Source organism: Bos indicus, chromosome 8 (assembly GCF_029378745.1).
Source record: "Bos indicus isolate NIAB-ARS_2022 breed Sahiwal x Tharparkar chromosome 8, NIAB-ARS_B.indTharparkar_mat_pri_1.0, whole genome shotgun sequence".
In the NCBI taxonomy this organism is placed as follows: Eukaryota; Metazoa; Chordata; class Mammalia; order Artiodactyla; family Bovidae; genus Bos; species Bos indicus.
In genome coordinates, this window is record NC_091767.1 from 45,793,420 (window position 1) to 45,807,698 (window position 14,279).

A 14,279-nucleotide genomic window follows, 5' to 3' on the forward strand; every position below is an offset into this window, starting at 1 on the left:
CATTATCCTACTGACCAACAATGACTAAACTTTTAATATTCTACCATACAACCAATCTCAGCTTTTTGCAATAATGCATCTGTATAATTTACTTAACACAAATTTTGGATATCTTTTATATCAAAATTTTATTTTACTTAAATTATAAATTTATTCCAATTTCATTAAGTATTATTCTACAACATAATTTTAAACTTTTGCATAATACTTCATCCTAAAGATTATCACAATTTAAACCATTCCCTCCTTTTGTTTCCACTTTGCGTAAGTAACACGCCTATGTATACACACATTTTAATCTATGTACATGTCTTATTTTTATTTAGGAGAAATTTCTAGAAGTACACTAATTGGAACAGTGAGAAAAATTCTGTAAAGTTCTTGATGTGTATTTCAAACTGCCCTCTGGAAGGCTGTATAATTTATGCCCCTATTGGAAGAAGATCTTAATGTTTGTTTCCTAAATTCCTCACCAATACTTTAGTTTTAGTTAATTTAGTAAGTGGAAGTCAAAGTTAAAGTTGCTCAGTCATGTCCGACTCTTTGTGACCCCATGGACTATACAGTCCACGGAAATCTCCAGGCCAGAATACTGGAGTGGGTAGCCGTTCCCTTCTCCAGGGGATCTTCTCAATCCAGGGATTGAACCCAGGTCTCCTGCACCGCAGGCAGATTCTTTACCGGCTGAGTCAACCAGGGTAGCCCAGTAAGTGGAAAATCACATTTAATTTACATTTCCTTAATTATGATTAAAGCTAAATATTTTTCCTATTCACTTATCTTTGTTTCTTTTACAAACTGCCTGTTTGTCTAATTCTCTTTTATAATTTGCTCAACTTATTCTTTGTTAAAGTCATTACTGTTCTTATGGGTTTGTAAGAGATCTTTATATATTAAAGGTATTAAGTTTCTGTGTTGTAAATATTTTTCTTAATATATTACTGCAATTGATTTTTTAAATTCCTTTTTTCTTCACGTTTTTATTTCACTTAAGAGTTCAGGTTGGTATGTGAGATTAAAATCTAACCATTATTTTCTAAAAACTCAATCTTATTAGCATCACAAATTGAAAAAAGAATCCCTTCTCCAATCATGTGAAATGCCATATTTATCATCAATGAAATTTGTACACACTGTGCACTGGAATTAGTTTCTAGGCTTTTATACTCTCTCTACTGTGTCTATTTTTTGAGCCATATAGCAGTATGTTTATATATTTAAATGTTTATAGAAATAGACATTAAAACTGTAGTACTGGCTCAAAAAATAGAAACATATAGCAATATCACTCTAGTACTCTTGCCTGGAAAATCCCATGGATGGAGGAGCCTGATGGGCTGCGGTTCATGGGGTTGCTACGAGTCAGGCACAACTGAGCGACTTTTCACTTTCCTGCGTTGGAGAAGGAAAGGGCAACCCACTCCAGTGTTCTTGCCTGGAGAATGCCAGGGATGGTGGAGCCTGGTGGGCTGCCATCTAACGGGTTGCACCGAGTCGGACACAACTGAAGCAACTTAGCAGCAGCAGCAGCATAGCAATATACAGAGTTCCTTATTTTTCCTTTTTTTTCAACAATTTCTTAACTATTCTTGAAGCTTTATTTATTAGAATTAATTTTTGAAGTTGAAAAAAAATTCTGATTTTTAGTATAGTCACAGAGTTGTATAGCCACTGCTGCTGCTGCCGCTAAGTTACTTCAGTTGTGTCCGACTCTGTGCGACCCCATAGACGGCAGCCAACCAGACTCCTCCGTCTCACTACTGTCATCTAATTCTGATACACTTTCTTTTTTCTTTTATTGATGTATAATTGATTTACAGTTTCAGGGGTACAACATAGTGATTCAATATTTTTATAGACTATACTCCATTTAAAGTTACTATAAAATGGCTATATTTCACTGTGCCACACAATCTATCTTTGCAGCTTATTCATTTTACATATAGTAGCTTTTACTGCCTAAATCTCCTACTCCTATCTTGCTCCTCATCCCTTCCCTCCCTACTGGCAACCACTAGTTTGTTCTCTGTATCTGTGAATGTTTCTGTTAAATTCATTCGTTTACTTTATAGAGTCCACATATAAGTGATAACACACAGTATTTCTTTTTCTCTGTCTGGCTTATTTCACTACGCGTAATACCCTCTAAGACCGTCCATGTTGCTGCAAATGCTGAGTAATATTTCATTATATATATTTATATACACATATATATCAATCACATTTTCTTTATCCATTCATCTGTTGATGGACACTTAGGAAGGTTTTGTAGCTTTCAATTCATTATTTTTTATTGCTGAGTAATATTTCATTATATATATTTATATACACATATATATCAATCACATTTTCTTTATCCATTCATCTGTTGATGGACACTTAGGAAGATTTTGTAGCTTGGCTTCTATAAATAATGCTGCTATGAAAACTGGGGTGCATGTACCTTTTCAAATTAGTATTTTTGTTTCCTTCTTTTCTATTGCTGAGTAATATTTCATTATATATATTTATATACACACATATATCAATTTCATTCTTTTTTATTGCTGAATAATATTTCATTATATATATTTATATACACATATATATCAATCACATTTTCTTTATCCATTCATCTGTTGATGGACACTTAGGAAGGTTTTGTAGCTTGGCTTCTATAAATAATGCTGCTATGAAAACTGGGGTGCATGTACCTTTTCAAATTAGTATTTTTGTTTTCTTCATATACATAACCAAGGGTGGAATTGCTAGATCGTATTGTAGTTCTATTTTTAATTTTCTAAGGAAATGTCATACTGTTTTCATTACTGTCTGTACCAACTTACATCCTTATCAACAGTGTACAAGGGTTTCCCTTTTCACTACGTCTTTGTCAACACTTTGACGACAAATATTTTGATGACAGCCATTCTGAAGGGAGTGAGGTGATATCTCATTGTAGTTTTGATTTGCCTATGTCATTATTATAATTTCAAAACATTTTCATCACCTTCAAAACAACCCTTATTCCTATTAGGAGTCCTCTAATTCCCCACTCCCCCCAGTCTCTGGCACCTACTAAACCGCTTTGCTTGTTCTGAATATGTCTCATAAATGGAATACTACTTCTAACTGTTTTCAACTGTGACTGTTTCCCTCCACCCCACCCTGAAAAAATAGATTATTTTAAAATTTATTTCAATATATGTCCACTGAAAAATACAAACATCATAGGGAACAAAAAATAGAAAATTAAAACCTCTTATAATTCTACCCCATAGCACTAGTAAGTATTCTTTATTCTGTAATCTATTTTTTTCCTGACTAGAAAACACATGCTTATAGAAAATATAACAAAATATATCCATAATGGCACCGTGTTGGTGTGTATAAATATCTGTTGCACACTTATAATATGCCAGGTACTATTCAAAATACGTTAAATATTATTCAATGCTAATAACATAAAAAATTATTAGGCCCATCTCATATTTAGTTTTATATCCTTAACTTATAATTAACATTTTCCTTTAAATAAAAAGTATAATTTCTAGTAGCAACAAAATATTCTACTTTGTGATGAACTGCAGTGAAATGCATTCCTTGTTATTAGACTGTCACCAGTTTTTCACTATTATATACAGTATTTTTATATATCAAACTCCCATATTTAATATAATATTCAATGTTTACTGATCACTTAGTATCAGCACTAGGGACAGCCACTTTATGTGGATTCTCCTACTTAATTTACATCACTCGAGGAGGTAGAATTGTCATCATCCCCAATTTACAGATGAGGAAACTGAGGTTAGAGACGCTAAGAACCCTTTTTAAGGCCACATAGCAAATTGCTAGTAGAGTTAGCATTCATATCATGCTTGTATGACCACTGAGTGGAGCCTTTAATCACTATATCATACTGCATCTCCCATTTTTTCTTTAGGATGAATGCCTAGAACCAGAATCGCTATATTAGAGATAACACACATTTTAAGGTCTGGTAAATGCTGCCATGTTGCCCTTTGGTAAGATTTTTATCAATTTCTATAATGCTTGTCTTTATATTATACCCTTCCTTTGTGGTTCACCTGGTAAAGAATCTGCCTGCAATGCAGGAGGCCTGTGTTCGATCCTTGGGTTGGGAAGATCCACTGGAGAAGGAAAAGGCTACCCACTCCAGTATTCTGGCCTAGAGAATTCCATGGACTGTAGAGTCCATGGGGTCGCAAAGAGTCAGATACAACTGAGTGACTTTCACTTTATACCCTTACCAAGCTAAATATGAGCACTTTAAAAAATCATTTTCAATTTTCTAAGTAAAAAAATGCTACTCATTTTATATGTGTTTTTAAGCTGCTCTAGATAACTAATACTTTTGTGATTACTTCCTCTAACAGACAAAGCACTGTAGGACATATCTCCCTGTTGTTCAGTTGTGTCAACTCTCTGTGACCCCATGGACTGCAGCACACCAGGCTTCCTTGTCCTTCACCATCTCCTGGAGCTTACTCAAACTCATGTTCATTGAGACAGTGATGCCATCCAACCATCTCATCCTCTGTTGTCCCGTTCTCCTACTGCCTTCAGTCTTTCCCAGCATCAGGGTCTTCCCCCATCATCATGATCTCCTAGCTGGGCCCAACAGCTTATAAGAACAGAAAGTGGATTTTGTAAATTCAGCACCCTTCACTTAGAGTAAGAGATGGTGGCAGTGGTGATAGGAAAAGTGCCAAGATCCCCAAGGCAGAGGAGGGCAGGCTGACAACATGTAAGCCTAGCAGTGGACCAAGGCAGATGAGTTCATACATGACTTAGGAGATGGTCTCAAGGAACCAAGAATTCCACCTTGGCCCTGTGTTTCTGATATATGGACTGCTTCTTTAAAAGGTCCACATCAAGGCAAGAAAGTTTCCAAAGAGCTCTCAGCTCACCTGGACTCTGCCTTCCTTTATCCACAACCTTCCCCTTTCCTTTCCCTACCTCCCACAGGACACCAAGTTGTGCAGCTGAGATGACTGACTTTAAAGCACTCCATATCCCCTATACCCACCAGAAAACTTGTATTCACTGCTCCAGGCCCCTGAGAATGTAGCATCGCTCCCTCTCGCAGCTGTTGTCAATGAGCCCAGTCAGAGGAGACATTTCTGTGCTCCCAATGTGCCTGGAAAATTCCCTCAGTTTCAGCAAGTGTTACCCTGCTTTGTAACTGTCAGTATCTGTTTCAACTAGATTTTCAATTTGTTGGTAGTAAGCTTTTTGTCTTTATGCCATATCCAGTGTATAGTACAGTGTCTGGTAACAATAAAATTTCACTACTTTTTTCATGAATGAATTGCACTGAGTTAACCTAGCTGGCAGTCAAGTTCCACCTAAGTTTTCTACCTATGCGGAGCAGAGAGAGGAATTCTGTGAGCCTCTACTAGGTGCCCAGTACTTTATACACATTAACACAAGTAATTTTCACAATAATCCACGGAGGCAGGCAGCAGAGCCCCTATCTTATAGATGAAAACATTAAAGCCTTACTTTACACAAAGAGCTAATAGGGCCAGAATCTGAACCTGGGTTAATGTGATTCTGTTTCTCTTTCCATTCCATTAGGTGGCCACCCCTCCTGAAATGCAAGCCACGTAAGCTGCAAAGAATGCCTTCTCTTTTAGAATCATTGGCTTAAAATCCCTCAGAAGCGAAAGCTCTCCTATTTATTCTGGAGGAGTCTCTGGCTAGCACACAGAGAGAGGAGAGGGGACCTGAAAGGAGATACAGGAAGGGGAGGTAAGCAAAAATGGAGAATGCGAGCCCATTAATCTAAAAGCGCCATGTGAGACATTCTGACTCCTTTAAATTGTCTTAAGCCTGGAAAGCTTTTGGAAGAGTACTCTAGATTCTAAAGCACTGATACCATAAGAAGTGAAGAAAAAATAGAGAAGCTGTAGTATGTAAGAAGGAGTACAGGGATACCTGGCTCTCATTCTGATGAATAATAAATGATACAACTGTGGCTGAGTCCAAGCCATTAAAATTCTCTGGAAACTTCCATCTCCTCATTTCTAAACTAAAAGGATTAGGCAGTGGCAGTTCCCAACCTGGTTCTGCATCCAAACAATCCCCTGAGCCTGTGAAAAATACTGATCTTTAAATCCTACCCTCATTTAGATTCAGTAGATGTAGGGTAGGATGTAAGAATCGTCAGGTAATTTACAGACTCGGCCAAGTGTGGGAACACCTGGGTGAGATCTCCCTCCCCAAGAAAAGAGATTGTGAAAAGGCAGCCAGCTGATCTAGCACATTAAGTCACATAACAAAAGGCTACCAAGAAAGAACAATTTCAATTGTATCAAGTTTAATCATCTCTTCCTATTTCAGGGCAAAAGGAGTTATACTCAGTCTTCCTTACTGCTTAAACCTTCTTTGTTCTACCAGTACACTAGCCTTAAACAGTGCCAAAGCTGTGCGGGTGAGGGATGCAAACTTGTTTTAAATTGCCAGTTTCCCTCGAGGTATCAGTTGTTGCAATCCTCTCTGGGCTACTGGGCCATTACTTCTCTCTTTAAAAGCTCCTCTGAGAAGGAATTACTACATACTACCAGATGATTTAAATGGCAGACAGACACGTGCCTAGGGACACAAAATAACACCCTACCTTGGTGTCTAGCTTAGCCAGGTGCTGTAAAACCCAGATGCGATGAGACCAGGCATTATAGTTGCTTGGGTATCTCCCTGCTGCTTCACCACAGACCTCCATCTCTTCTCGTATTAGTTGCTGTGTCCTTTCTGCAGGAATTATTCCCAAGTTTCCTTTGGTCATAAAGGAAGGCAAGGAGGTTTCCTGAATTAGCTGTTGTAGCACCCATCGCCTGTTAAGGTAACATGTGGGCAAGAAATGAGTAAAGAAAATAAACCAGAGAGGGAAACAACTAGAGTTCTCTTTGTTCTCAATTTAATTTCTATTCATAGACAATGCAAAGTAATGCCCAGTATTCAAGGGTCTTTTTTTGAGGGGGAGAGTTGTTTGTGTTTTTAATGATAATAATTTCAGCACCACGGATGTAGGCAGGGTGTGGAGGGGTGGTGGGGGTGAGGATAAAGGACAAAGATTATAGAAAAAGCATTCTAAAATGTTAACATCTGTCAAAAAGAAAACGTCATCAATTTGGAAATGACAACTCCAAAACTTCATTTGGCCAGGAAATGTAAAGGCAACAGGACTGTTTGTGTGTGTGTGTCTGATTGGTGGTACTGTGGGTATGGGAAGGAGTGATATTAATTATTGGCTGGTAAATACTCAAAAGAAGCACAGTTCACTTTTAATTATATGTGCATGCCTCACCCTTTGTGTGTTTGCAAAGAAGCAGCTGCATTAAGCTTTTATAAAGCAAAATTTCTATATTATAGCATAGAATCTTGAAGAAAAAAAATCAATATAATTAGTGAAACCATCACGGAGGTTTTAAATTTCTTCATCTATAATCTTCCCCTTATCTAAGATTTTTATTAGCATACATTTAAATGAAAAGCACTCAAAAGTGCCTCTAACCACTTACTGTCTTTAGTTTTTACAAATATTTTCTCATAAGAAAGCATTCTTTATAGATTAAAATTTTCAAGCCAGGATACAGGAAATTGAGTAACAAAATTCACTTTTGTCATTTTCAAATAATGTTATTTTTAACAACCAAAACTTGCTTTATAAAACCTTAGACAAGTCAATAAATCGATGGATGCATCTATGTTAGTAATAACTCCCTTCCTCTACCATCACCCCTTTCCTAGTCTCCATACACATAATCATACACTTCTCTGTAGTCTGCTATCCCAATTTCTAATAGGGAGAAAGTACAACCAACTGCATCATTTGGAAGCAGCTGCTCTGCAATGCTCGAGTAAGGCAATGGCACCCCACTCCAGTACTCTTGCCTGGAAAATCCATGGACGGAGGAGCCTGGTAGGCTGCAGTCCATGGGGTTGCTAAGAGTTGGACATGACTGAACGACTTCACTTTCACTTTTTACTTTCATGCATTGGAGAAGGAAATGGCAACCCACTCCAGGGTTCTTGTCTGGCGAATCCCAGGGACAGGGAAGCCTGGTGGGCTGCCATTTATGGGGTCCCACAGAGTCAGACACGACTGAAATGACTTAGCACCAGCAGCTCTGCAATGCTAGCCAAAGGCAAGGTTACAGTTAAGATACCTTAAACTGACTTTAAGATCCTAAAAATGCTCAGGATTTAAGAAAAGTTAAAAGTGGCTTAATAAACTAAGAACAGATTTCTTCAGAGAATCTCCCCATTGACCCCAACCAGTAAGCCCAGACCATCTCATTTTAGTCAAAGATGTTATGTGTGATTCAAGAGTAAAATGCTTCCAGATAGCCAGGATTTTGAAAAGAGTTCTTACATGCACTTCAATTATCTGCCTCAGCTTTTAACCTAAAAATACTCTTTGCATTTATGGTCTTAGCAACTTTAATTCAGTCTACACCCCATTCACCTCAGTTGCCTTTATTTGGTTGATTTTAATAACCATAACAACCACCACCACCATTTTTACCAGGAACACACCTGACTGAATTAAATCCAAGTTTAATTAAAACTCAAGTTGCTCATTATAGTTGAATATCTAAGTGCAATTTCCATAACTGCTTCAGGTAGTTAGTAATAACATAAAATTTACTGAGTATTTAACATATGTCGAGCACTGTGCTTGTGTTTACATGCATTACCTCAAGTAAAACTCAACCACTAACTCTGAGATAGATGTAATTATTATTCTCATTTTACAAATGATAAAACCAAAGCCTGAAGAGATTAAATAATTTCTAGATATCACCTGAGTAGAAAGTGATGGCATCTAGGCTTGAATGTAGATATAATCTGACTTCAGAATTCAGTAACCAGTATGTGACCTGCTTCATATTCTGTGTTTTTTTTCCTCCACCCGTTCTAAGCCCTAAGAATTCCGTGGTGTAAATTAACCACACCTGTGAATCCATGTTTCTGGACTCTTCGGAAACTTAGTTAAGGCCAGTTTTCCCAGATGTAAGTCCTTAATTGGATTTAAAGTACCTGAGAGGATCAGCTCTTTTCTGTAAAAGAAAAATAAAAAGAACTATTACTTTATTTTTCTACACAATTGCATGACTATTAATATAACCTCATTGTGAAGCAAATTTCCAAGAATTAAAAAAATAAAACTCTCTTAAATGTTACACACAGTAATCAAGAATGTATTCCCATAATCTTGAAATTAATTAAAAAACAGAAATGGAAGCTCTTAAATCAGCAGTGGAACTTTAGTGGTCTATTTGGTAGAGGGCAAAGGAGTTTTCTGGCTTGTATCATTTCCAAAACTTATAAGGCCTGACTTCAGTATATGCAGGGCAGATCCCATACTAATCAAGAATTATTCTAACTTCCTAAGTAGGACTCGATATGGTCTTGTTCATTACCAAAACCACACATACAACAACAAACACATTGGATTGAGATGTAAGGGAAAAAAAAAATCATTCACTCAATAGCCATCCTAACAAACTTTATTTTTGAATTTTTCCCTTCTACCTTTCCTCATATGCATCTATATTTTAACATGCGATTTTATATTCTGTTCTTATATCTCGAGAATTATTTCCACAGTTCTTTATAATCTTTAAACATTTTAAATGGTCACATAGTTTTTGTTCGGAGAAGGCAATGGCACCCCACTCCAGTACTCTTGCCTGGAAAATCCCATGGATGGAGGAGCCTGGTAGGCTGCAGTCCATGGGGTCGCTAAGAGTTGGACACAACTGAGCGACTTCACTTTCACTTTTCACTTTCATGCACTGGAGAAGGAAATGGCAACCCACTCCAGTGTTCTTGCCTGGAGAATCCCAGGGATGGGGGAGCCTGTTGGGCTGCCGGTCTATGGGGTTGCACAGAGTCGGACACGACTGAAGCGACTTAGCAGCAGCAGCATAGTTTTTGTTCAGTAACTATCTGATAATTTAACAACCCTTCCCCCTATAATTAGATGTTTCAGGTTGCTTTCAAGTTTTTGCTATTCTAAAGGCATTCGGACGGAGAAGGCAATGGCACCCCACTCCAGTACTCTTGCCTGGAAAATCCCATGGATGGAGGAGCCTGGTAGGCTGCAGTCCATGGGGTCGCTAAGAGTCGGAAACGACTGAGCAACTTCACTTTCACTTTTTACCTTCATGCATTGGAGAAGGAAATGGCAACCCACTCCAGTGTTCTTGCCTGGAGAATCTCAGGGACGGGGAAGCCTAGTGGGCTGCCGTCTATGGAGTTGCACAGAGTTGGACACGACTGAAGCGACTTAGCAGCAGCACCAGCAGCAGGCATTCTGAAACAAAAACCTCTGCGCTTATAACTTCATTTGTACTACTACTTAGGGTAAGTTTCCAAAAGACATTACCAGGAGAAATACTTGAATGGCTCCTGATACACTAGACCATTCCTTTTTGAAATATAAACAAAAGTAAAAGGAATAGGAACTTTTTGTTATTTTAAAACTGTTCAAAGCTTCAGTGCAATTATAAACTATGTCACGCAAGAGAGCCTCACCTATTTCTCAGGTTAATGTAAGTTTAGATTGAATTTCTCAAGTAAGTTTTTGATAATAAGCTCTGATATTACTGATTACACTTCGATTTTTCAATTTACCTATTATTGTTTTATAATAAAATTAGGTCATTTGCTAGTTTTTATTAATCTTACCACGTCTTTCCTGTAGTAGGGGCTCATCATTTATTTTAGAGATGTTAATCTCAAAACCAGAGCCCAGACCATATATCTCACCTACTTAGATGGACTTAGTTCCTAAAAACCGCAATACATTTCCTTCCCAACAGATTCTTATTTGATAAGGAAAAGAACTTCCTTTTTAATGAAAATACTAAATAATGATAATAAATACTTGCATTTTACAATCAATTTTATTTCAGGTAAGTAACTTAACTCTGTAAAATAGTTTGAAGTGATACCAAGGTTTATGGTTTAAAAAATGATTTATGATTTATTGACTATTTTTCTTTCAAGGTACAGGAAATCTATGTCATCAAAGGAATATTTATCACAATAGCCAGTTACTTTTATAGCTCTAGATCCTTTTTCTTTTGAAATATGTAATGTTTTGTTCAAAGGCAAAATGCTACTCTATGTAAGTTAAGCTGTTTAGTATTTTGTAGGCACACTGTTTCTGAAAATAGTGTCCCTAACTGCAATATCATCATCATTTGGAACTTAAGCCTCACCCAGGCACACTGAATCAAAAAGTCCAGTGGGGCAAAGCGATGTGTTTTAACCAGTCCTCCAGGTCACACTAGAGTTTAAACACCACTGCTGCTGCTGCTGCTAAGTTGCTACTGTAGACAATTTACTATATTAAGCCAAATTTCCATTTACTAAATTTAAACCTCTCCTTACTTACAACTGCCTACCTATATTCCCATATATGTCTATGTGTGTTTGTGTTAGTCACTCAATCATGTCCGACTCTGCGACTCCATGGAATTCTCCAGGCAAGAATACTGGAGTGGGTAGCCATTCCCTTCTCCAGGGGATCTTCCCAACCAAGGGATCGAACCTGGGTCTCCTGTACTGCAGGCAGATTCTCTACCATCTGAGCTACCAGGGAAGCCCATATATATCTATACATATAAGAGGAAATAAAATTTTCTTCAGAAAAAAGGAAGTTACCCTACAACTGAATCTTTATAAAGTTTCTTAAATAAGGGCCATCTCTTAATCTCTTTATTTTGAACAACAAAGTTATACTTGTAAAGATATCTTAGTCTGAAACAACCTCAATCAATGGTATAGATGGATGCTTAAAAAGACTGCCTGGCAGAATCATTAAAAAAAGAAGGAAAATTTTACCATCAATTTAAGAAATATTCCTAGAAGGACTGAACATTGCAGGTGCTGGAACGTTATAAAGAAGTTTTTAAAAGACCATATTAAAAAGAAATATTGTAATTGGTTTAAGTTATAGCTATCAGCAATCACATAACCTAGAGATCCAACAGAAAACACCTACTTTAATGTATTCAAGTAGGAATACAGCTTGAGATAAAATTTCTAGTCACACGTGAATTTGGAAAGTACTGTATCTGGAACAACTTAAATGTAAGTAAGCACAATATGCTCTGGAAAACTGTGCTGTGTTGTGCTTAGTTCTCAGTCATGTCCAACTCTTTGCGACCCCATGGACTGTAGCCCCCCAGGCTCTTCTGTCTGTGGGGATTCTCCAGGCAAGAATACTGGAGTGGGTTGCCATGCCCTCCTCCAGGGGATCTCCCCAACCCAGGGATCAAACCCAGCTCTCCTGCATTGCAGGTGGATTCTTTACCATCTGAGCCACCAGGGAAGCCCAGAAAACTGTGCTAGATAACTCAAAAAAATAGTTCTCATGATGACAAAGTCACTGATGTTAATAAGCCATGTGAGAAGATTGAATTAAACTAATGAGATATGTAAATAGGAAAATGAAGAATTTATAAATTAAAATATTTCATGTTAACATGATAAAGGTTAAATTGAAAAATTAAATATCCTAAGAAGTTAGTTATTTCATGTACTTATACCTTAAAGTTTACAAATTGTTATTTGCATATTTCTGCAACATTTATCTTATTTTATAAAGTTTTAATATTTTTTCTCCCTTCTCAAACTATTAGGGGTTCTCTCTGCTGTCACTCTAATCAAAATTTGTAGGAAACCAGGGGCCATGTGTATTATGTCCACGGCTAAATCTCCACTGGTTAGCCCAGTACTTGGTATACAGTAAATATTGACTAAACATATGCCACCTTTTTTTCACTCTTTAATCTTAAGTTATTGTGTAAAATAATAATGATGATAATAATAAAAGTCATCCTCATAAAAACCACCGCTTATTGAACACTTCTCCTGAATAAGGCACAGTGTTAAGTGATTTACATATATTTTCTACTATTTTCTTTAATTCTCACAAAAATCCCATATTATGTTGAATAATATGAAATTGCCAACGTCAGTTTTTCTAAAAAATAAACCTTTTATTTAGAATTGCTTTAAATTTATAGAGAAGTTTTTAAGAATGATTAAGAGAATTTCTCTATGTCCTGTACCCAGTTTCTATTATTAACATTTTATATTATTATGATACAACTGTCACAACTGATGAACCATTACTTATAGATTAGTATTGGAAGTCCATACTTTAATTAGAATTGCTTCATTTTTACCAAATGTCCTTTTTTTAAATTCCAGGGTCCCATTAGGATATCACATTATATTTGGTTGTTATATCTTTGTAGGCTCCTCTTGGTCCCTTAGCTCCACCTTGTTTTTGATCGCCTTGACAGTTTTGGAGAATACTGATCAGGTGTTTTATATATTTTTTCCAGGGTTAGACTACAGTTGTGAGTTTTGAGGGGACCACAGAGGTAAAGTGCTATCTTCATTATTTTGTATCAGGGGTATGTAATATCAGCATGAGTTGCCACTGTTGATGTTGACCTTGAATATCTGGCTTAGGTAGCATATGATTGATTTTTCCACTCTACTTTTTGGGAAAAGGTTACACTTTAAGGAGTAGGGAGATATGCTCCATTTCCTTGAGGGAAGTTATCTAGATAAATTATTTGGAATTCTTCAGTACTGAAGAGTTGTCTATTGTCTCTGTTTATTCAAGCATTTATTTATATCAGCATGGACTTATGGATATTGATTTTATACTTTGTAATAATCCATTATTACATTATTTTATTGCTCAAATTGTTTGAGCTTTGGCCAGCAAAAGCACTGCCTTACTTTCTGGCTCTCTTAAGATGTTCCAGATTCATCTGGCACATTTCCTGACCTGGTCCTAGAATCAGTCAGTCCTCTAAGAAGCCCAGTTCCTTTTATTAGAGAATGGTGTTAGAAACCAGGATCTGGACATTTGGACTTAACCATTTCTGACCTACAAAAAGGATGATTTCATATGGTGCAGCCCAAAGTTACCTCAGTTTTACAGATAAGGAAACTGAAGCTGGGGGAGATTCAGTAACCTGCTCAAGGTCTCCACGCTGCAAGTGTCTGAACAAAACATCAAATCTGCACAAAGCTACCAATTTAAATAGGCTGAGGAAAGACTATGAATCACTGGAGCCTGGACACAAGCTCTTGTAGTTGCTCAAGGATGTTTTGCTTACTCTATGTTCACAGACTGGAGGAAAAATAGGACGTTATTATGAAGTCAACCTCTTTCGTCCATTAATTCACCAATTTTCAAAGCAAATTCAGAGCAAAAAAAAAAAAAAAGTACTAGT

General features: G+C 36.9%; 1 protein-coding gene across 5 annotated transcripts in view; it reads right to left on the reverse strand.

The window, feature by feature from the left end:
- PTAR1 (protein prenyltransferase alpha subunit repeat containing 1) overlaps positions 1 to 14,279 on the reverse strand; it is a 49,772-nt gene that overhangs the window by 13,069 nt on the left and 22,424 nt on the right. For 4 of the 5 annotated variants that reach the window (XM_070794628.1, XM_070794626.1, XM_070794629.1 and 1 more), the window contains 2 exons: positions 8,964 to 9,068; positions 6,626 to 6,839 (listed from right to left, as the gene is read on the reverse strand). In XM_070794628.1, the coding sequence (XP_070650729.1) occupies positions 6,626 to 6,839; positions 8,964 to 9,068 (319 nt within the window). The remainder of the gene's footprint in view (positions 1 to 6,625; positions 6,840 to 8,963; positions 9,069 to 14,279) is intronic. The other variant, XM_070794627.1, reaches the window with a different exon arrangement.